We start from the raw sequence: 25,631 nt of genomic DNA on the forward strand, positions 1-25,631 counted from the left end.
ATGCATATGTGACCAATAATATGACGGGACTGTAATGCCACCTGCAGCGCAGAGATATGAAGATCAAAGAAAGACACATTCGCATGGATTAAAATACAGGTAACAAGAAAGAAAGAATGGAAACAAAAGAGAGGGAGAAAAGAAGGATTCTGGAAGAATGGAGGATTAGAAAGAAAAAAGATAGAAAGAAAAGTATTGCAGTTCAAAGAAATGAAAGAAATGCGAAGTGAAAAGAAAGAAAACAGGAAAAGAGAAAAAGGAAGGAGGGAAGAAAAAAGGGTAACACAGATGGAAGGAGAGAAATGAGAGTGATCAAACTGAAAGAAAACTCACAGAAGGGAATGAAGGAAAGAAAGAAGAAGGGAAGGTAAAAGGTCCACGGAGAGGGAGAGGGAAGAAAATGAAGTGAGAAGGGAAGAACGAGGGGAGAAAGAAGGGAGAGAAATAACGGCGAACGAGAGAAAAGTGAAAAAGTGAGGAAGGATGGCAAGAACAAAATGAGACTGGGTGAAACAGAAGGAAGGAAAGAAACAAAGAGGAGGATGTTGCATTAGTTAAAACAAAAAGTGTACTATTACAAACAAAGCTTTATGCCTTTAAATAATACTTTATTTCTGATAATCATCTTATTTCATCTCCACATGACATTCACAGTTTAGTTAAAGACTCTTATACTGCAGGAACCAGCTGTGTGCTCAGTGCAGCTCGCCTTCAGCAGGCTCTTTTATCAGGCAGGTGAGTCCTGCCGTCCTCCATCACCTGACGCCACCTGCTGCACCGAGGTGCCTCAGCTGTCCGTCACACGGGAGGCAGCATCCAACCAAACGCAGGCATCCTCACCCGAAAAGGCACTTCCTTTGTTTTCTAAAAGCTTGTGCGGTCAGCCCATGACATCCTCTCTTAACCGCCTGCAGGCTGACCTGCTGTTGTCATGGAAATGGGCTGCATACAGAGCTAAACAGTGATGTGACACTGAGGGGCTTGGCAACATGATCATCACGAGCACTGATTGGCTCTTCATAGTCGGACATCAGCGGTGTGGTTTGGAGGGTTTGTGTTTGCCGTCATGTACGTCATCACAATTACATGAGCTCAAGGCCCGCTCTGATGTTTTGGGATGCACGCTTGTTTGCGCTCTTATCCAGAATCGCATGAGGAGATCAGCTTCGGGTTCATCTCTGCTCGTCCAGGACAGAGTCAGGCCCAGGATGTGTTAAGCCTAGTCCAGCAGAGACACTGACAGCAGGGGGAACCTGGTAACTAGTATCATCAAAGATAGAGAAAATACACCTTCCAAGAGCTCATAGATGTCTGATTTGGGCCGTACACAATGTAAATAACAATGCTTGATGCAATGATATTTAACACGAGATTAATTATTAGGCTGCTTTCAAAACAGCTCTACACTGTGTGACTATGACAGAAATCAAACTGAAACTTTATTTAGTACAAATATCAGAATTATTGTCCACTATCAGCTCCCAATCACATCACAGCATTTCTTGTTATTTTTCCATCCTGATTTTATTCAATAACCAAATATGCATAAATACAACAGTTCAGGAGTTGCTAGGCTAGCAGTTTCCTCCTGTTGTGTTCTTTGTGCTAAGCTGGGATAAGCATGCCCTGGATCTGTGCGCTTGCCACACAGCGACACACTGATCTTTTAATCTGACTCTGGGTAAGAATATCGGACTGTTTCTTTCATTCTGTTGCACTCTTCTGTTGATTCTCGTTGAGGTTCTGACCATCAGCAGCTCAGTGTTTGTCTCCATCACTTCAAACCCTGTGCTCGTTGGCAGCGACACAAAGTGCCAGTCATATAACAGCGAGGATAAATAATCTATACAATTATGGATAAAGTTTTGAGCCATGACAAGCACCGAACACGTGAACCTTGGAATGACTGTGCTGACCTGCACACCGATGCTCCTTCGTTTTGGGGAACATTCCAGGATTTCCACCATTGTCATGGAACATTTAGGCATGCCTTCATTACAAACTAAAGCGGAGTTTAAGTTTAATCTTTACTTTGGAAATACCTGTCTCTGAAAAAGACATCCTTCATCTTTGATCAAGCTACTGAAACAACACACTAGCGGAACACCGTGTGCGCGTGAACACATTCAGCAACGACCTGCCACACGCGCCGTTCATCTCGTCGCCCGTCACCTCTCATATACAATTTAAAAGTACAATAAGAAAAATACTCTCCATATTTTACACATATTATAAAATTTTCTCTTACATAAAAACTTCTCCCGCGTACTGAAAATCTCATTTGATTCATAATCTACAGTAACACACATTAAAATAAAAAAAATCTCATTGTGTTTGTGTGTGTGTGTGTGTGTGTGTGTGCATTAAGCACATGCTGACATCAAACTTGGGACAATATATATTCAGGTCTGGTGCACTTGATTACTGTTTCCTGTAAATAAATCAAGCGCTCCTCGTGCTCTCCTTAAAAACCCATCCAGCTGTTTGAGGGTTGCATTTCAATAAGCGGCATGTTCAGACCGTGTGCATCACCTGGCGTTCAACGTGGATTCATCTCGGTTTAGCGCTGAGGGTTTCGTTTCCAAGCTCAGGGTTTGACTGGAGATGCTACATCTGCTGCCTCCCTGGCAGCTCTGCCTCCCAGGAAAAGCTCAGTCTACATTTTAATTGTAATTTGTAGGAGCAGGAGGCAGTTACATCAGGCTGTACTGTACACATAGTACTGGGATCTGACTGGAATAATGGGTCTGCTACAGGGAAACACCACGCCCATCCAAACCTCTAATCAGGTCATTATTCTATGTAATTCTGTGTCGTTTTATTCTTTGTATAATGAGTATATATGAAATTTATGAATGGGTGTTGACCAGGAATTAAACTGTGACTGCTGTTTCAGATGAACTGGTCCAGCAGGGGTGAGAAAGGGCTATCAGACAAAGTGTTTCATCTGTCAGGGGCAGACTGAGAAGGTTGTGGCAATGCTTCACTTCCTCACAACCTCAGAGACAGTCAAGAACGTTGTTTGAAGAGACAATTTCTTTAAGTTGACCTGCAACCCATACAGCTGCGTCCATTTCCACAATGCTTGTCACCATTTTTTCCTGCAGTATATTTCATAAACGTCGTCCTACAAAGCTAGCTACGCAGGACGATGATGAAATCGCACCCAGGAAGCCCCGATTGGTCGATCAATCACTGGTAAATTAGTATGTCCCTAAAAGGTAGGATGCTACTTTAAAATGAAAGCTATTTACCATAACAGCTGCTTGACTTGTGTTCAGGATACAAATAGGCAGTGCTTGAAGTGGAAAGAAGTGGCACCAGTGCTCCCTGTATTCACACGTCGGTGCGTGCATCAGCCGGCATCAGCAAATCATGAAGTGTTACATTCTCAGTTTCTACAGGGAGCTAAAGATAACAGGAGATACTGCTGATGTTCACAACTTAAATGATTCAACCCAGGGGTCCAACATTTCAATTATTAGAATAAAAAATAATTGACTATGTACTCTGGCTTTAGTGTGCGGTGAAGTCATCAGGCTGGGATGAACTTCGTTCCTTGTTTTCTTGGTGAAATCCCTGGATACTTTCTCTTCTTGCTAATGTCGCAGTGTCGGCCACAGCAGGCGTTTTTGCCGATGCTAACGCCACATCGTCAGGCTCTTTGCTGCCAGGAGTGACTCTAACGTTATGCATTAAGTACTGGTTGGGTCAGATTTTGACCTCCAAGACTCTGTTGTGTCATTGTCTGACTCTTCATGTCCTCTTTGCAGCCTTTCGGAGCCAGGCTACCATTACTGTAAGGTTCATGAAACGGCGCTAAGACTGTCCACTGACAGATAAAAGCAGGCGAGAACAGGAACAGATGAGCTACACAGAGTGACCCCTGGGTAATGCAGTTTCCTCTGGGCCATTACGAATCGCCCAGACAACCTGATATGGCGTTGGCAGGTAAGAGAACCGGCAGCTTGTGAGAAGTGCCAGTGCACAGGGCACAAAGTCACGGTTCACCAACGAGTAAAATGTAGAAGCACTGGTGCTGCGTATCAGTGAGTACTGGCTCACTCTGAGAACTGAAAAATGGTTTTCTTCTACCTTTCCACAAGCACAAGAACCTCTGAACAGGATTAGTCTAAGATGGCACTGAAAGAGCATCTACACTGTCAGAAGACACTAAACACAGCAGACTGTGGAGCTCTGGATAATACTTCTGTTAGGATATCATGATTTTTATTTCTGGTGAATAATTATATTATGGCATACAGAGTAACTGTAGTTGGGGCAGGCTGGCATTAACCGAGGCCAAGCTGACAGACAGGATTTACTATCACTTGGTGCACATCATATAGCTGATCTTATTTTGTAAACATTGTTGTGATATTGATTCTGTTTGACAGTCAGACCAAAAATATTTTGGTGTAATGTGAAGCAGAACGTGAGACGGGGGAGGACAGTAAAGAAAGAGTGCAGTGTGCGACTGCGAAGCCAGCCAACATTTCTGACTGTAAGGCAATACCCCCAGAGCTCCAGCAACAAGACACACACACACACACACACGCACGCACACACACAGGTTTATATGACCCCGATAAGAGGATAAAAACACTGTGCCACACTGCACTATTCAAACATGACAGGAATTTCCTTATTTTGACCCCTACTTCCTGATGGTTAGTAGTGTGTGTGTGTGTCCAAATGCATGTGTATGTATCTACGTGTGATTAGAGTTTGCATGGCTGAGGAGGGCAGGGGAACCGATGTCTTTGCTTCTTAGATTGGTAATTTGTGGGTCTTTTTGTGTTTTTTGATTTCCAACCTAATTAGGGCACAATTTCAGCGTTGCGAGCTCAACAACCAGTGTGAAGTGGCAAGTCTTGGGCGCACAGACTGTGTGGGCATCTTTTGGTTGTATCATTGTGCAGCAGAACAACGTGAAAACAGGCTGGGTGAAGGTGAATAAAGATCACAGGGTGAGAATAATAAATAAGCTATCAGCCAATCACATCCCTCAAAATAGATATGAGTCCCACTGCTTTCACATGGCTGCAGGGATTTAATGGCCTTTAGTGGAAGGTTTTCACACAGATTCATTCATAGATAAATGCAGACTGATTTACCAACAATCCTGCTTTGATGTTACATGTTGATCTAAATACATCTACTGGTTGAAAAGCAAGTAGTAGCTTGTTAAAACAGTTTACTTTTTAAGATTATTCCTTTTCTGCTGCACATGGCTCCAAGTAGTTAGGTAAGTTTAGTTTGCTCTTACTGCTAAATTCACCAGACTGCCAGCAGAGTGATCATGCTCTACTAACAGATGTGGTTCTGAGATGTTTATTCTCAGCAAAGAGTCGAAGGACCAATTTCCACTGAAAAATACCAACATGTCACTTTGTGCCACCTCATATGAATAATCCTCCCACCTGTGCACCGTGCGCTCTGTGCTGGACACCGAAACACCACACAGACAGGCAAAGACTGTTTAAAAGTCAGGAAAATACCAAACTGGCCGCCGCATGTGCTGGCTGTTGTGCTGGCAGGAAAATAGAACCATTAATGTTTTTCATGATATTGCTTTTCATTGTCTTGATGTAGTCAATGAGTCAGATATTCTGCTGTTAACAGCGATGTTTCTGATTGGTGCAGGGTTTGTACTACTTCATAAGCAATTTTGGAAGAGAGAAGAAATCTTAAATATATTGACATCAAACTATGGCTTTTACAGGAGCATTTGCGATTACCTCTCAGTCGTGTTGCTCTCTATCAGACCACTTTGATCAGATAATACATTGGGCCATTTAAGTCATTCCCTAATCCGAATATAAATTATCTTTTCCGTACAGAGCCTGACAAATCAGCTCTATACATTCCAGTACCAACCCAGTACCATATGCTGCAGACATATAAAAAGTCAGTGTTGTTACGCCCATAGATTGTGAAAATCCATGATCCAAGGGGAAAGAAGCGAGCAGAACCCTGTGTCCTGTGTCGCTGCGGTACCGTCGGTGTTCCACAGCTGTGAAAAACTCAGAGAAGCGCTCGGGGAATCAACAGGGAGAACCTTTAAAGCAAAAGGTGCTGCCGAGTCTGTTATCTGGCCGACAGGAGCGCGGCCTGTAGTTGTCATGGTAACAGCACTCTGTGGTTGTAACATTCCACAGTCCTCACTGTTACAGTGTAGCTGTCAGTGTTGCCATGGTTACAGTGTTATTATGTTTCCGTCCTCTCTCATGCTCTCCTGACTGCTACTTGATGTGTGGGCGGGGTTTCCATTGTGATTGGACATCATCATGGAGCTGTCATTTAGGGTTGCTCCAACGCTATTGGGCAATGAGATGCTCTGTGGGAGGGGCCTGACCACAGTGGAGTTGTGCGGCCTGTTGCCAGGTGAGTCTCTGTTAAGGTTAGTGTTGTTGCTGTTGGTAACCCGTTGGGAGCTGAAGGGTGTCAGGCAGTCATTCTCCAGAATGAGGTCGCCATCATCATCTTCATCATCACTGTCCCCCTCTGCAATGCTATTGCTATAGTAACAACAGATGGCAGGGCAAATAATTAGAATTAATCTAAAAATAACGGTTTACTACAGACATATAACACATGTAACATAAAAATGAGTAAAAGCCCAACATGCACTCTCCTCTCGGGTCTTTACCAACTCCTGAGAAAGATATCTGGCTCTCTGTGGCTGCTTTATGTTCCACCATGTTCACCTGCTAGTTTCCAACTGTGGCTGTCTGCTGCTGCCAGAAACAAGGTTGATGTAGCAGTAAAGTTATCTGCTGTAAAACCAAAACATAGAGCTAAAAGAGGCTTCAAAGCTTCTTTCAGTTCTGTAGGGCTGAGGGGAACTGTTTCACTATGACTGACGCCTTTCACATTACACATAGTCATGCTATCCATTGTTTATGCATGAATAGTGACGAGTACAACTTTAAATTACACACTTGGTGTATGGTTGATTAATGTTGGTTGTCTTTTGAACGTCCTGAAGCTACATTATGTAACCACAATGTGAAATGATGCATCAAATACTGCACGTAAAGTATGCATCAGCATATTTTGCTTTGGGTTTAAGTGTAAGGTTTAAAGTGCTGGAATTTTTTTCTTCTCTCTCTCCAGTAATACTGGATGCTTTGCATCTTTTCGCGATGCAGAAATACCTTCTTTAGGCCTATCACCAGATAACACGAATCAGCAAAACCAAAGACAAATTTGAGAGCAACATCATCAAGAGTGGGTCCTTACAAGGAGCTGTCTCTACATCTAGACAGGCTCCATTCACTGGGCAGTATATATGTACCTCCCGGGCCACCATGTTTTTCATGTTTGTTCAAGGTGTAATTTAGCTCAATATTTTGCTTGGTGTCCTTCTAGCAGAAAACCTGTTTATGTTTAATCTCCATCCATGACAAAGTAATTGACATTAACCAGTGCTGAGTAGTGTTGTGAGGTTTACACCGCCTGGTTTAAATTTAGGTTTTTAGGATTTTTTTTGCTTTGTTGCCAAATTTAAAGCATTCAGTACACAAGATATCAAAAAGTAATCAAATGTAACAAGTTACATTACTTTGAAGAAGTAAACTTTTAGGCCCTTGTTTTTACTACATACAGTATTTTTTATCAGCAGCTACAGAGAAAAAAAACAATCCTGACCATGTCTTACCTTGCAGTAATGGGGTTGCTCTGAGAGGCGGGGCTTGGTGAGTCATGTGACAGAGCGGAGCCGGTGGATCCAGCTGAGCCCACAGAACCAGAGTTACCCATTGAGGTTTTACTCCCACGATGCACCACATTGTTCCTCTGGTTGGCTGGCTTGACGGTCACGATGAGGTTGTGACTGTTGGCCACCATCATGTCTGTAACCTGAAATGACAGATAGAAACCTGTCATCTGACAGATCTGAAAGTAGTGCAAACAACTTCAAGGATTCGTTTATTTCCCAGACAAAGGCAGTCATGGGAATCATTTATTTCATCACACTTAATCTCTCGCTGGGGTTTGGAAGTTCCCCAAGAAGATGAATGTTGGACTCTGGGTTTACCTGATCCAAAGATTTTCCTGCTACATCGATGCCGTTGACCTCGAGGATCTCGTCATTAACGCCCAGCAGCCCTGTGCTTTCTGCCAGCCCACCACGTACCAGACGAGATATGAACACCCCCGGAACCTACACGTGGACGAAGCAGAGGGGAAAGGAGCAGATTAAATGTGACATCTCTCTTCCACTTGTTTTACAACCTGAGATTTTACATGAACATATCTATGACACATACAACAGTCAACACGTCCAAATATTCATTATCACTAGTGCAGTGCCCGTTCAAAACTTGGTCCGTTAGCTATCACTAACAATAATAATTGTTAATTCAGCTTCTTTGTTAAATGACACTTAAAGGATAACTTTCGTTTTTTACAACCTGGACTTTATTTGTAGCATTAAATACGACCATTTAGACACCCAGACACCTTTGGTGGCATTTGGAGTCGTTTTGAAGAAATTAGCCCTAGAAGAGCGGCGCGTATATCCGTATAATGCGAGTTATCGGGCACCCGTGCGTAGCCTCTATAAACGCATAATCTGCGGCGAAACTCGTTCATATTCCAATATTTTGTTATGCTGGTGCTATTCCCCTCTGAGCCCGTGGTGGCATGTTATCAACATCCAGTGTCTCTAGACAACTACTTCTGACGTGGATGACGTCATTTTCGAGCGCCGCGCGCTACGAGCAGCCAGTAGTTCGCGACTGTTATTTTTCACAAAATGGATGAATATTTTTCCGACTCTGAGGTGGTGGACGATGACTTTGTTTACGATGGACGTCCTTACCGTTTTGAGCCAGAGTACACGGACGAGGAGCTCGTTGAAAGGAGGACGCGGAGGCAGAGAGAGGAACAGCTTGTCAAACAACAACAAACGGCTGCGCGTCCACGAGTAGACGGTAACTGGTGGTGTTCTTGTGGACAATGTTCATCGATGACAACAGAGGAGGAATGCCTCTGTTGCTCAAAGTCATCGTCCACCACCTCAGAGTCGGAAAAATATTCATCCATTTTGTGAAAAATAACAGTCGCAAACTGCAGCTAAACTAGCCAACCGCCGCAGAGTTAGCCGTGTTGTGGCTGGTTGCTCGCAGCGCGCGGCGCTCGAAAGTGGCGTCATCCACGTCAGAAGTAGTTGTCCAGAGACACTGGATGTTGATAACATGCCACCACGGGCTCAGAGGGGAATAGCACCAGCATATCATAACAAAATATTGGAATATGAACGAGTTTCGCCGCAGATTATGCGTTTATAGAGGCTACGCACGGGTGCCCTGATAACTCGCATTATACGGATATACGCGCCACTCCTCTGGGGCTAATTTCTTCAAAACGACTCCAAATGCCACCAAAGTTGTCTGGGTGTCTAAATGGTCGTATTTAATGCTACAAATAAAGTCCAGGTTGTAAAAAACGAAAGTTATCCTTTAACAGACTGAATGTAGGCCAAAGTCACACTGCACACAGAAAGCAAAATATACAAAAATGTTACAATACGCAATAAAAAATTTGATTAAAGACTTAGTTTCCTCTATTATATGATTTTTATATCTAACAACTGTTTTTTAATCAATTGATCTAACAATTCATTTTTCGATTTGTCGATTATTCTAATAACTATTAATTATAGTAAAAATTGTTTTCTTATCATTCGATAACTATAACAATGAATTTGCCCCAAGTAATATCAAAAACATGTCTCATTAATATTTCAACATTTTAATCAATCATCTAATCGTGATCATCTAATTTCCATATAACTGCTGTGTTATGATACAAATAATATTAATAGACCCGATTTGGTAGATGCCCCATCAGAAAAATACTGGACTTCAATTCTAAAGGATTGCTGCACTTCACCGGGGTAATATGCATCACTGGTCATGTAGTTTTGCATCAAAGCTAACAATAGTCTGTAACGTTAGTTTAAGGCACTTTCTCAAACATACAGGGCTGTAAAACTGAACAATATAAAACAGCTGAATAACAACTCTGATGCTGCTGTTACCATAACAGCAGCGGCGCAGAAATGACTTTTAACATGATGGGGGCAATTAAGAAACATTAAGAAAATCAATGTGAATGTTCCATTGTGTCGATAATCCTAATATATCAGGCTTGGTGGGGACAAAAATGTAAGAGATGCTGTTGCAGCAGTGAAAACATTCTGGGATGCTTTAGTGTTCGCATATAGCTGTTGTACTGCTGAATGAAGCCATTTCCAGCTTGCAGAGCTTTAAGAGCACCACATTGTCAGGTCTCTGTCTAAAACACTCCCACACTTTAGATGAACGTGGGCAAGGTTTTTCATGTGCAGCTTGTTCTCTGGGGGAATGCATGTTTTGACCGGGAGCCGCCATCTTTGCTTAGGAATGGAATACAACTGGTCCGTGAGTTACCTGGGCTGCTAAACCAGTGCTGTAAAGGCCAGAAAAGCTGTGCTCATTAAACCGGGGGTTGTGGTGGTGTTAAACTTGTCATCACAGTAGTCATCTTGAAAGGTGGAGTGTTATGTAGAATTGTGAGTAGGTTGAAATGTAATAATCGTCTCACCTTCTCCACACCCTGTGGTGTCACCCGCACGCTAACCCCATCTCGGATGTAGAAGCCCAGTGGTTTGTGGGTACCGTGCTTGTGGAGTCGTACACGTCGGTGCGTCTCGGGTAGGATGTCCACATCAATAATGGATGAGATCTGTCTGAAGTTCTGCGGCATGCCGATCATAAGGCCCGGTTTGTTCTTTGAGTGGGTGGAGCCTGAGCCGGTGGTGCGCAGTCCGGTTAAGCCCAGCCCCTTTTTACGTCTCTGGAGGGAGTTGGTGGCAAAGACCACTGGTTCATCCTCTGAAAGAACACACACAGAAGGATGGAGAGAACTGTTAATCATTTATATCACGATGCTTTTAAAAACATTTAAACATTTACAATTATGGAGATTTTTTATGTGAATGAAGTTAATTCAATTCAGTGGTCAAGAGAACTGGCCTGATGACTGAGCTGTCAAGTGACAGAAACATGGACAGAAAAATTAGCCTTTTGTCATGAGTGCATAATGAACTCAGCACTCCATGCTAGCATCTTATCACACAGCACACCATGTTGCATGACTGCACTCCCAATTTAAAACTTAAGTATGCATTTCATGTATCTATACATGTATATGTAATGCTAACACTTAGTGACACAGCTAGGGAACACAGTGATAGGTGCATCACTAGTTCAGGCTAATGCAGCATACAACATGCACACCATGCTTATAATTATACTCGCCCATACTACAACCTTAGTTTACACAATGTTGGGTCATCTCACAGTATGCTTCATGCTGAGCCGCACTACTGACAACACTGAAGAATCTCCCACCGACTAGGTGTACTCCTAAACATGATGAGTTTTTCTTTGAGAAAGCCAAGATTGACGATTGATTTTGAATATAATCTGACGCCAACAGTTTTCATTTGCTAAAACTAGACTAGAGTAGTTGCAGTTGTCTTTGACTAAGATAAGACTAAATAAAAAAGATAGCTGACAAATAACTCTAATTGGTGCCAATACTGTTTTTTAAATGTTTTTTCGATCTTATAGAGATATGTGTTTAAATAAGAGAATATCAGAAAGCAGCAGTTAAAGCATTAGTAGTAGCAGTTTTGTCACAGTAATTTAACCATAGCGCAGAACTGTTTTGAGTCTGAAAATATGAAGAGCGATGAAGTGCTGGGAACGAGCCCAGTCTCCTTGAAATTATACATGCAAATTAATATCAGCAGCTCAAGAAAGAAGTCCAAGAGCTAGTTCATATAATTTTATAGTGTAGTGGAAGTGACAGTGACACTGAGCCACTGAGCGCGGGCTCCTTTTCAGTGTTAGACTCACACTGAGTCATGACAACGACCAAGTATTTTAGCTGACTAAACCTACCGTGACATACAGTAGCTGAAACATGCGGGTATTATTGTGATAATTAAAGGAATTAAAGGGAATCGGGGAGTAGCCTCTAAAAAGCTTTACTGAAATCTAGATTTAACTGTTAAAAATCAACTTTGATGAGAAGGCTGTGGGGAACCTCAGCCGGGGGGACCCCTGGCAGTCATTCACAGAGAGGTGAGGAGAGGGAGAGAAGGGAGAAAAGGGAGAGAAAAGGTTATTCACATACTTTGAGAGCACCATCACAGGTTTGTCTATGTAATCTAATCAAGTGGAACAGTACATCGAAATATTTTTCTTCGTTTTTGTTTGGCGGACTTTAATAGAATTCAGTCCAAAAATATTATCCTCTGTGTAAAATTTCATATCTGGATCCATTACTGTATATGCAAGGGGAATTTAGAAATATTTACATTACAATATTCACATAATTTTCTACTTTCACACGTCACCATGGGCATCACCATATCTCTTTCCTCTTTCTCTCTTCTGTTTGTTTTGCCATATCTCTCTCTGCGCAGCTACATCAAAGACCAGCTGACAGCATGACTTCACCAAAAAGATATTAGATTAGAAAGACGGGATATTCAATAAACAAATATTCCTCACTTCTTCCTCTATAATCAGTTCCACTACTGCGACTCCTGAAAGCCACTTTCTGGCTACTTAAACAACTATCAGTACAACTAGAAAGATTACTAACAGCTGCTGAATGTGCTGCAACTAATAATTATTGCTTCAAGATTAATCTATAGATTATTTGATAAGCAAAAGAATCATTTCATCTATTAAAGCCGAAGTCAAGGACAAATTCCAATCATGAAAGATCAGAATTCAATGTGATCTACCATAAATTATAAAATAAAAGTTGGTATTCAAATAATGGTTGATAAAAAAATAAAGCAAAATAAAGTACACATTGTCAAGAAATGCGGAACATTGTTCTGCTATTAGAAATGCAAACAAAGACAGTGCGGTTGCCCTTAATTGTACACATATGAAACATCCTCAGCCTCTCAGACTGGTATACTGGCAGTGAGAGAGTTCAAATTTCCAGACCAGCAGGCAACCAAAGGGAAGCCCTCCTGAAATATGAAGCATATTGGATTACCGAATTAGAGACTCACGCCTCCCAACCCCAAAGGTCCTCAAACACGGAGACTTCTTTGAGTACTTTTCTATTTGGTTAGTCTGATTAATGTGAGCTTTTGAAAGTCCTGTCGACACCACTACCAGATATAACATGCATGGGGGTGGTGTGTGTGTTGCCTCCTACTCGTCACATGGTGAATTCAGCATATTCTACATTTCCACAGAACAAATTCCATCAGTACATGAACAGTCATGGAGCAGGAGCAGATTAGAAAGCATCTTACTAAAATGTCATGAAATATTTTTATAAAGCAGCAGAGATTAGCAAAGAAAGGCCCGTCTCTTAAAGAAGCTGCTCTAAATAAGTCTTTTTTCTGTAGGTGATGTAAATAAAGGCCAGTGTTTGAGAATTTGTGATGCATAAATGGCTTAGTTTGACAAAGGCTTCAATGTATACTACGACAGGGGAGAACAATTCAAACTCTTGTGTCTCAGTAATTGATGCATGTAAAATGAGTTTAAATCCCTTTTCACACAATATTAGAATATGATTTTATGTTTTCCGGTCTGAATGTGCGCATCCCAGTGAAACTGCCACCGCTCCCCTTGCTGACACTTTCACTAAGACTACAGCCCTCATTAACTTGCCTTACTGATTAAAGATTAATACCAAAGGATTGCAGAAGACCTCTGTGTCTGAGCAACCTGTCGAGGGTCTGGGTCTTGGATTGAGACTGAAGCAGATTAATCACAGACAGATTTAATCTCAATCTATAATCCCATTGTTGTTGTTCAGCACCAGATGATTCCTTTTTTGTCTCCTTCTTTGAGGTATCAGCTGCCTCTGTTAGTGTGTGTGCACGTATACGCGCACACGGACACACTGTGAAACCATATGAGTGACAGCCTTTACTGGACTCTGGGAGCATCTTTAAGCACAGCTGTGTGTTGAATAGGCAGGGTGACAGGGGTCAGATGAAAGGTTTCAATTCTAGGTATGAATCCGTTCATCCACTGATTTAGGTATAGGTATAGGTATAAAAAGATGATTTTTCATTAACCAGAAGATCACTTGTTGGAAGCAACATTACAGGCATGTAAACAGAGTTTACACACACATTTTTCCTGTACCACTGGAGGCAGTGTGCAACGTCTATCACATGACTGTGTGACAGGTCTTCAATTATACTCTCGGTTTGACGGCAATTTCTTGAAGCTCTGTGCCAGACAGCTGATGTTTGAGTTTTGCCTTTGAACGTCACAGAGAAGAATGCAACAGCCGCACCTCTCTCTGTTTTCAGCATGTCTTCTTTCTGGTTCTATCTGGCAATATTAAGAGAATTGTTCAACATCGCTCCTAACCAGTTTATATGACAGCTTTACATCACAACTGCTTCTCATTTCGATGTTAACTAGTGTACAATCTGGATGTAGAGTGTAGTGCAGTGACAACTGAAAGGAAACAGTGGAGAGGAGGACCATAATGAATGCAGATGCCTCCATACAGGACTCGCACATGTCCTGTTGTTTTAACAACAGTTGCTGGACTTACATAATAACTGTCATTTTACATAATAACTGTCATCAGGTCTCTTTACACATTCAGACCGATGCATCATAGCTGCAACAACTCCTATCTCACTCTGTTTGTGGTCACACTTCAAGAAGATCAAAGCATTTATATGCATCTGAGGCCAAAGAGCATCAGCGCAGAGACAGAGGTTACCCCCCCCCCCCCCCCCCCCCCCCCCCCATTTACAACCTGCTGTTATCACATCATGACCATTCCTTCTTAAATCTGGGACTTAAAGACCAGCTGAAACCTACAGAGACCAGTCAAGCCACCATTAAGTCTGTATGCACCTACTTACATAGGTTTTTTTGGTCAGGATGGAACATTACATGGCGACTGAGTAAACAACAACACACTGAACCACTGATCAGGAACCTCTGAAGTTCTGGCGGTATGCGACCAAGCAAATGCTGCAAGAACAGGAACAGTCGTGTGTTGTCGTTCTGGGTGAGATCCTGGATGGAGAGCCATGTAGGACTGAAGAGCCTACAGAGAGAATGAACTTAAAACAAAGCTAATTTCAGGCAAAGCTGTTTATTTAGTGGTATGTCTGTCTCCCCTTAAATACAAGTGACATCATCAGTGGCTGGTGTCAGTTGCAAAAACCTGGAAGATTTCATATTAGACTCTTTACAAATGACAAACTAAATGATTTCTATGGCAATCGATCACTGACTGCAAACTGAATATTGGAGCAAATGTGCAGAAATACCAGAGTAATGCTTCAAATATATTAACAATTTTGATCAAACGCTCCTAAACCAGTAGATGCATTTAAATCAGCATCAACTGACATTTAATGCGGTTAAAGAAGGCTCATTGACAATCAGTCTATGTTTATCGATTTAAAATAAGTGATTCTTACAGTGTCTGTTGCCCGCAGCTACTATATACTGTAGAAAAAGCTTCTCTTTCAGTTCATTAAACCCCTGCAGCAGAGTGCAGTGACATTATACTGCACAACCAAACACTGTGTTTGGCTTCATTAACTTACATGTACATGACACCAGGCTGCTTGGTGCTGTGTGCTCAGGTCGGGCAGCTGTGCAACATTCAAACAACTACAGCACGAGAGCATTGGTGTGATGAGAGTATATCTATTATTCACCTTTACCCAGCCCATTTTCATTTTTTGCTGCTGCACACACATGAACCACAACAGCTGGTAGAGATGCTCACGCAGTCTGTGCATCCAAGACTCACCACTTCTGTTTTCCTATGTTGCTACGAGTCCTGAGCCAAACAAACCAACCTTTCGGTTATAGACCTATTAGCCTCCTTGTCAGCCTTTGCAAACTATTTGAATAAAATCTGCCTGTGCCAGCTGAGGGAAAACACCTGCTGTGACGTCATCGATTGGGGTGTGACCAAAAGTGCAGGCTGCATAGTTTCAGCTCATAAACAGCACTGACTGAGCTGTTTGCTCCCTCATGTGAGTCGGTGTTCATTTAGCCTTTAAATAAAACAGACTGCTGTGCGAGGGGGAAACAGTTTCTTGAGATCAGCCCTGAGGCAAAGGTCCCTCAAGACCTGCCTCTAAATCATTCGCTGGTTTTACTATATATCCTAGGTATCTTTTACCCAACTAAGACTCGGGAGCAGTGTTGGTTCTTTAATGTTGGCACTGTGTACCAGGGCCCTGAATGAGCCTGGCAACAATGTTAAGTATAAAACACAGTTTACATTGTACGTTTCCAAAACAGCTACAAAACATACAGAAATGTGGTCAGTGAGTTAAGTTTAGTTGGGGTTTTAGTTTGCTCCCCCGAAGCAAGACTGAACTGGCCGATGACTGCAGACACAGAGCTGGCAGCTGATCAGAGAACGTACAGCATAGATATTGTAAAGCCGACAGAAACATCTGCTGTGTTTGTGTTGGAATATTAACCTCTATTTCAAATGTGTTTCTGTGCTGAGCTTTATTCTTTTCATTTACTCTGCTCTATGTACTTTTTATTTCATCCTTATGCTCATTACAGATTACCCGACTGAAGGACCTGCCTTTGATGACACTGCATTTCTATTCATTGAGAGACTTGTGGAGCAGTGCTGCATGTGGAGTCACAAAGCTGAATCAAGTGCAGATAATAAGAGAGCTTAGCATAAGGCAACTGTAAACTGTGTCACTGGTTGAGGTAAATACACCTCTAAAGCTTAGTCACTCATACATGGCAGTAATGTAGTAAAACAAACGCTGATGAAACTGCTTATTGGAAATAGAAAGAGAAAGAAACAGCATTTCAAAGAAGCAGTCACACACTCACACACACGTTACTTGCCAACTCTCATGTCGAGCTTTTATTTAGTTGGAAAAGAAGAAGGGCAAACACAGTGAAGGCATCTTCTCTGCTGGAGACAAATACCTGACCTGCTGCATTCCTCGTACAGCATTCTTTCTGTCTGTCACACACGCTGTTTCCCTCACTGCGTGTGTGTGTGTGTGGGTGTTTAAGTGTGTGAGTGCATTAGGTCACTCTCTGAGCAGCAGTATCGACCAACGGAGAGCGACGTTAATGTAAGATGGAACACACTAATGCACACACGTCTCATTTATACGCACACTGTCTCTGTTAAGAGTGTGTGTGTGTGTGTGTGTGTGTGTGTGTGTGTGTGTTTTCTGACAAGGCAGACAGAACAGAGACAGCACCTAAGCAGAAAGGGCCAGACTAAAGCCTGAAGGCACAGACACTGCTAAGCCCCCTCTAAATACACACACACACACACACAAACACACAATGTAGACTGATAGAAAGATATTGAGGGCTTTCTCCTTCCCCAAAATATGAGATCAACTGGGTCCTTTAATGCAGTGTTGCACCAAAATCTGATTATCATTGTAATGCCATGTAAATCCTACAGTATTTGTCAGACTGTCATGTTCCCAAATTTCTGGTCTAATCTTGGAAAGTGTATGACAGCATCATCCAGAACAAAGTCCAAGCTTTTAGGCAGTCTCTGACTTTTATGCGCAGAAACACTGAGGAACAAAAGGATTGTATTTTGTGTTACAAGGCTCTGGCTCGGAAGCTGGAATCGGTCCCCGGGCAGCGGCTGCCCTCATGCTACTCATGTCATGTCACTACATTGTACTGTATGATTGTATGTTCTTCTTCTATTTACGTGGAAAATACATTACATGTTGTTTCATAGTTTTGATGTCATCTGTGTTAATCTACAATGCAGACAATAATAAAAATAAGGAAAACCACTGGCTGAGGCGTGTACAAACTTTTGACTGGTACTGTCGGCATGTGTGTATCTGCGTGTTTCAAACTCCAGAGTGAGGACATGTTTTTGAAGTGAAGTCATTCTTGCTGGTCCTTGTTTTCAAGGAGCTGTTTAAGAGCAAGGGGCCAGACGCATAAAACTGTGTAGATTCAGGACTGAACTCTGTGTACACACAAAGACAGAAATATGCAAACACATCCGTTTCGTCAGATTTCTAAGGCTGTGCATGTGCCTGCTTCTCTTTACAAATCTCAACCATTGTGGGAACGGGTGCATGTTTCAAACACGATTACACAGTTATCCATAGACGGATGTAAAACTCCTTTCAACATCATTTTGCGTATTGATCATATTGACTAGTGTCTGCTCCACCACTCATTAGACCTGCCAATGAAAAGAAGACACAGTCTAATTTAACCCATTGTGTTGCATCACAGAGGTTCTCCAATAGCACCAGAACAGCTTTGAAGTTTGGTAGCGCTAGTTTTTGTTGTGAGGCCTTGTACCATATACTGATATAGATATCCTCTTGTGGTCAGAGACATTAGAGTAAACACTGATTCTCCTTTCCTGCTCTCTGGCAAATGTCCCGAGCGTTTACATTTTTTTCGATGCGCTACTACAGATTTCATAAAGTAGTAGGCCTGGTAGTACTTGTGAACGGTTAAATAGCACCAAAGCAGATGGGACTGGACTGTGGCCTAGGCTCTGAAACAGTGCCTGGATTGACCACTTGCGTTAGATTAAGAAAACACACATCGTTACATATCTGGCTCCAGGAGTTGAATTTAAATTTAGGTTTAAAATGAGGTTCTGATGGGGGTTGAAGGTACAGTTGATGGTTAGTTTTAGGTTGAGGGGACACGGAATGAATGCAAACAATGAAGGACCCTTATACAGACACAAATCTTAGGAGGTGTGTGTTTGTGTTGTGTCAGTTGTATATTTCTGCACTGTGGCTGCAAAAAGCTTGATAATATATATTCATAATGTCAATAAAGATCCGTATTTCATAAGCTCGAAGAACAACCAGCACAGAATAGAAAGTAAACAGAATGGAATGCTTCTATGTTTTAATTGTTGGGGCTCAGTTTATTGATATGAAGGTCGTTCTTCCCTGGCAGACACAGAGAACAATAAATAACTAGAAACTACTGCCTGGATTATGCAGACTGACTGCTTCACTGACGAGTTTGAGTGTTGGCTGATTAAATGACGGACTGACCTGTGTCTGAAATTGACTATAAACTCATCTGCCAGTAAACAATAAAATATTTACATGCTACATTTATGCCATGCCATAATTACTGCAGCAACATGCAGGAGTTCTTTGCCCACCTTACCTGGCCCTATTTGGTTATTGCATAGGGTTTGTAATATATAATATCTGAAATCATTATCATGACTGTCACATTTATCTCAATCTTGATTAGTAAAACAATGTCTTATTAAATACACCTGTGCAGAGATTACCTGTCCTTGCAGTAGAGCTCTTATTAATTGTTTGAAAATCATCATCATTATGATTTTGTAATATCCATTTAACATACATATGAATCCTTTCAGGTATGTGTTTTGCTAAATGTATAAAATCATAGTAAAAATAGCTTCTGTTTCACATATTTAGTGACTAGCTTTGTGATCTCATGTTATTTCGTTCCATCTGCAGGATGTTTTCAGGTATGGAGTGTGCTCTGGTAAAGTGTGTGATTTTCTGCCGTCCCTCATTCTATCTCAGGCGTGCATTCGCAAAGCACTCGCAGTGACATGGTTGTGTTTCAGGTGCTGGAACAAGTTGCTAGTGTTCTCTTGAAGCCACAAATATTTCTCTTACAGTATTCACATCTAACTTGGTTTCGTTCTGTATGTCTGTTGACAAAATCCAGTGTGTGCCTACACACCCGACATGACATCCTGCTGCTGTCACTCTCACTGAAAAAAGATGAAATTGTCCAGCTCTAGCCCCCTGCTGCAATTCCTCCAACATTTTGACTCCTGTCTCACTTACACTGGGACACTTGTGGTTAATTTCCTCACTTACAACTTAAATAAGGATAGTTAGAAATTGATAGTACCAGCTTCAGTAACTTTTCCATTTGCAGCAGCAATTTAATTTATTTTAAAACATATAGAAAACAACAAGTTTCAAGTTTTGTGCTAGTTTATGATGAATTTAACCGTAGTAAACAATCAGCTACCTTATTGTCATTCAAACTTATTAATATATTTAAGATGGTTCACAAAATGTACTTCGTCTGGCACTTAACGAGTCTACAGTCTAGTGTAGATTCTGAGTGGAAATAAGATCAGTGTCTCCAGCACTTAACTGTTGGTCTGATTCACTGACTGATCCGTTTAGTGAATGGCTGGCTGGCAGTCTGACTTGATTACGCATTGCGACCATTCATCACATCGCACATTATTAAAGAACAAGCCACAGAAATTACTGCAATTACAGACCTGGGTTACATTCTGGTAAGATAATAAGCAGCTGCTGTAAAGTTAGTATTAGTTAGGTGGGTTAGGTGGACTCTTGAGCTAAATTACAACAAACACGAGTGGCTAAGCAGCTGCAGCTTAGAGAGTGGCTTAGTGTCTGAAACAATGGATGACAAATGAATAGATAATCATTGACAAAATATAATGTGGATATTATCATGTTATCATCTGCCTCTGTTTGTCCGTCCCAAATGCATCATCTGTCTGAGAACTGCAACTGTCATAAGCGTGTGTGTGTGTGTGTGTGCATGTGCGCGCATGTGTGTGTGTAAACGATGAGTGAGTGCGTGTGTGTGTGTGCGCGCGTGTGTGTGTGTGTGTAACGGTGACCTCACTCGGTAGTGGCCACCATCTGGAGCCCATTGGGCTGCCATATGGCTGAATCCAGTGCAGGTCTCCAATGGTCTGGTGCTTACAGTGAAGAGCCACAGAGGGCACGGCATGAAACAAAGAGCACACTATTAATCCTCACCACCTACTTACAACTGCACCTGGAAAATACAATATCACACTTCCCTTTAAGAGACAGAATGTTGTGATTGTATTTTTCTTCCCATTGATTACATAATCATTGTGTTTCATTGTGCAACAGTTTTTATAGTCAACAGGTAATACATTAAGAAAGGAGGAAAGGTCATTTTACTGTGATTTTAAACCAAGCCACACACACACACAAACCTTATTCAATCATTTGCACACACCTCCTCTACACTAATCATAAGCACAATGCCGTGTTTGAAACAATTTGTGGGACACTGGAGTGTTTCCTTCTTGGTTGACACTGAGGAGATGAATCCACTATGTGTAGCAGCAGCAGCAGGGTCAGAGATCACATTTGTTGTACTGTATTTGTTGTATAAGAGTGCTAATTTGGTTGTAGTGGTGACTGTGTGAAGCTAAATGAACAACACATTGAACAAAAAACAAAATTATCTCAATATTTAAGGTCAAGAAAACCACAAATGGCCTTTAACCTAAATGGCTCTTATGAATGTAAAGATAAGATAAGATAAAACTTTATCCCCAGTCGGGGATATTTGGGAAGGGTAAGGGTTAGGCTAACCCTAACCCTAAACTCAATCACAATTCTAATAGCTTCTGCTGCAGCACTAAAACAACTGTCACACAAAATCATAGTTTGCAGTTTTTCCAATGTTTTTGCATTGTGTGGTATGTCTAGCAAAATACATAAATAATAACGGTTATAGCCACACACAGTGGCCGGCAAGGAAAATTGAGACAGGGAGGTCTGGAGGCAGGTACTCTGTGTAAATGTATGAAAATCTGCAGGTGTGTGTCTTTGCTGTGTGTTTGTGTGTGTGTTGGTGTATGAGAAAGAGAGAGGGCAAACTGCTTAATGTCTAAATCAATATCACAATATTAATGTATGCAAAAGAAAACAGCAGTACTCTTCCTACTGTCTGTTGCAGAGTATCAGGGTACTCTTGAAGCATGATTCGATAGTTGCGTGTCCACCTGACCTTCACTGTATCTCCATGCTCAATGATAACTCTGTGCTGTCTATAGAACTTGTATATCACATCCGCAGTCACAACATGTGATACAAATCAACCAACCAATCCAAAAAGTGCAAATAACAGAACTGGTTCTCATTGTGGATTCTGTCTGGTGAGTAGACACAGAGCAGGGTTCAACAGCCCTCACCCTCCTCTCTTCCCTCCCGAGCAGAACAGAGAGGATTTTAGATTCTCCCATAGCCACCTCAGTCTGTGTGAAACACTGATAACGCTGCCAGCTGACAGCAGCTTCTCAGAGAAACTGCTGCAGGAGGAGACGTATGGTAATTTGACCCTTCACTAACTTCCCTTTGGGCTTTGCAACAAGAGAAAAAAGCTGCCTGTTGTAGTTCATTTTCAGTGTCTGCCTCTTCACGCCTCGACAGTCAGTATAACAGTTGGATGATCAGACTGTCACTGATAACATAATTACGAAAAAAAGCTTATATCATTCATTACTTACTTCATTTATCACACTGCAGTCTTCTATCTCTATAGACATACACTGTCTCTCTGACGTTTTCACCTGTCAATGATAAATTTCAAACTACCTTTTTTTTTTTTTTAATTTAGTCTGTATTTAACCAGGTCTGGATGTCTTTAACAAGGGAGACCTGGCCAAGAATAGCAGCAACACAGAGTTACAAGAGTAAATTAACAGGCAGTAAAATGTGGACTTCACCACAGCTTTAAATCATTCAGGGATACAATGTTTTGAAGTTTAAGATCGGTCTGTAAATTGTTCCATGCAGGACATGTAGAATATCTAGAAGCTTTCTTTCCCAATTCCTTTCTGACTTTGGCTAGAACACATCGCAGTACAAAGATTGTGATTTCCATATTTCAAGTTAAAAGAGAAGATGAGTACAAATGATTTCTGCCAAGAATGGCTTTATAAATTAAAAAAATACCCATGACTGAGGCAGCGTGCACGTGAAGCAGACCAATTCACTTTTGAATTGAGTTTAAAGACCACAGTTTGCTATGAATCTCAGAGCCCTGTGAGCACGTGAAGAAAATGAGCAGAGGCATTCATGTACAACACATCTCTATAATCAATACGATACAAAGGTAGACTCAGTCCAATAATTCCTAATAGTAAAAGCTTGCTGCTTTTCCAATGTGAGCAATGTGCACACTCTGTGCCAGCAGTGTCAAAGCACCACAAACAACATTAACTGTCTTCCTTATGTCACAAGTCCTACTGTAGCAATTCATTCCAAGTTGACTCATTTCAGCTGATTAAATGAATTACTGTGATGGCAGGTTATCAAGACAGAAGGCAGAGAAAAAGAGCCGCAGACAGAAATCCTCTTCCTCTCCAGCTCTCTGATTATCTTTCTCTCTCTCTCCTTCCCGCCATGTCTGCAGCTCGCTGCTTGTGTATAAATATTTGATTTCCCCCTCCTCTCATCATGTTGTACACAGATATTTTCAACCGTCTATAGACAGCTCTCCATCCATAACACAGAGAATATCAGTCAGCGGGCTGGGGGAGCTTTGCCACTCACAACTGGAACATTATATAAGAACATTCCCTTTCATATTTATAGACACAAGTATGTCAGCAACTGTGGCAGAATTCTACAGTATGTGTCTGAATGTGTGTATGTCTGTGTGTTGGTCTTATTTCTGTGGCACCCTCTGTCATGAAGAAGATACTCTCCACCGTTTTCTTTATCCACCCTCTCCCTTTCTCGTCCTCCTACTATTCTCCTTCTCTCCCTCCACCTCCCTTCTTCCAATCTCTTTTTCCATCATTCATTTCCTTCTCTCTCTCTCTCTCTCTCTCTCTCTCTCTCTCTGTGTCTCTGCTATTTCCTCCCTCTCTTTATGTCTCTCTCTCTCTCTGTATGTGAGTGTGTGTCATTTCATCATTGTCCCAAACAGACACACATAACAAGATTTGGGGTACAGGTATGCCAGTTTCTATTTCAAAGCTTATAATATGTACATTTCCCCTACAGGAAGCAAAATGAACCAGCCATTGGCTCACCTCCTGAGAACTGTACTAACTGTACTTTACCAGTTGTATCATTATGCCATGAACCAGTGGTCCCCAACCCCCGGGCCTTTTTTATTTTGAAAATTGACCGGATACTCTAGGTTACATTTCAGTCACTTGAGCGCTCAAATTTAACCCACAGCAAAAGCTAGCAAAATGAGTAAAAAACAGACGTCTTTGGAGAGTTTCTTTGCGAAGGGGAAAAGGCCCAGTGAAGAGACAGAAGAAAAGCTGACGACTTCCAAGAGAAAGAAAGCTTCTAACAGACAGACAATACCAGGAGTCCTACTTGAAATATGGATTCGTTGTAACAGGTGAGTCCCACACACAGAGCCCGCTCTGCATAAACATGTGGCAACCGGCTCTCTAGTGAGGCAATGAAGCCTTCAAAACTGCTTCGTACCTTAGAGACCAAGCACCCTGGATTAAAAGACACATGTTGTTGGCGCAATGTTACGAGGAAGCTGCTAATAAAGTGCGTTTGAGTACACCGTGGATTTACGTTTATTATTATATTTACAATATAAGCAATCTACCTACAGCCCCTCCCCTCCCGGGCTTCGCTAAAATTGTCACAACTTCCAGTGTAGTACTTCTCCAGTGGTAGCCATGGTAACAGTTCGGCGGGAATACTACAACTGTAATATCTATATGGGACCCTTACCACAACATTTGCGCCACACAATTGTCGATTCAAAACTGTAGTTTTCCTGCTGCACCGTTACCAAGGTTACCACTGCTTATATGGAACTGTTTCACAACTACCACTGTAGTTCTGCAGAACCGTTACCATGGCCACTATCGTAACATTAATATGGACCTCTATGTACCTCTATAGTACAACTGCAGAACTGTTACCATGACTACCACTGTAATACTAATACAGGATGAGACTGTCAGCCAGGCTACCCCTGCAGTACTGATGCGGATGGACGTATAATTCACATACTGCATTAGACATCAACCTCCTCCATGTAATCCTCTCAGACCTTTTTACATTGTGCACATCACATACACATGCACATCACATCCTCTCTTTCCCTCTCTCTCTCTCTAACACACACACGCACGCACACACACACACACACACACAAACACGCAGCGTGGTGGCAGTGAGTGGAGCTGGTATGATTGATGAAGTCTTTTAGAGTAAGATAATCCCACTCAGTGGCTAATGGCTTACAACACCAGATGGGCCGCTATCACTCTCTCTGTCTCTAACACTTTCTCTAAATCACACACACATGCAGAGGCACACACACAAATACAAACACACAAATACAGATACAAACATAAACACATCACGACAAGTAAAGGTCATAGAGAATGAAGGAAATAATATGAATTTAAGGACACAAAAAGAGAAAGATGCACACACTGAAAGTGCAGTGAGCAAGATGAACTCCTTTTTGCCTTGGCAAAGATGCAAAGAGGTTATTGATGTTCATACATCTACAAACACACTTAACACATTATGAAGTCCTAATGCAGTGCAATATTATATCAGAGCTGCTATAATGTTGCAAAGACCACTATGAATAATTCAAGAAGATTTTTATTGAACTGAATCTAAAAAAAACCTGATAAAATTAAAAAAAAAAAAAAGTATCATCATGTAGCCTGAAGACAGAGAGACACACAGCTGCATGAATTCTATTCGAGGCTTCAGCTGTAGGAGTCTCTCCATTCATGTGGATGTGGTGTCTAAACAGGATTACACTTCAGGGAGGAAAAATAAACTGATTGGGTGAGTA

General features: G+C 41.7%; 1 protein-coding gene across 1 annotated transcript in view; it reads right to left on the bottom strand.

Moving 5' to 3' along the window:
- Positions 1 to 356: 356 nt before the first annotated feature.
- Positions 357 to 25,631, bottom strand: part of pard6a (par-6 family cell polarity regulator alpha) — a 31,488-nt gene continuing 6,213 nt past the window's right edge. The window contains exons 3-6 of the mRNA XM_041939243.1: positions 10,594 to 10,883; positions 8,042 to 8,167; positions 7,664 to 7,863; positions 357 to 6,521 (exon numbers count right to left, since the gene is read on the bottom strand). Of these exons, the coding sequence (XP_041795177.1) occupies positions 6,200 to 6,521; positions 7,664 to 7,863; positions 8,042 to 8,167; positions 10,594 to 10,883 (938 nt within the window). The 3' untranslated portion in view covers positions 357 to 6,199. The remainder of the gene's footprint in view (positions 6,522 to 7,663; positions 7,864 to 8,041; positions 8,168 to 10,593; positions 10,884 to 25,631) is intronic.

This window comes from Chelmon rostratus, chromosome 6, assembly GCF_017976325.1.
Source record: "Chelmon rostratus isolate fCheRos1 chromosome 6, fCheRos1.pri, whole genome shotgun sequence".
Taxonomy (NCBI): domain Eukaryota; kingdom Metazoa; phylum Chordata; class Actinopteri; order Chaetodontiformes; family Chaetodontidae; genus Chelmon; species Chelmon rostratus.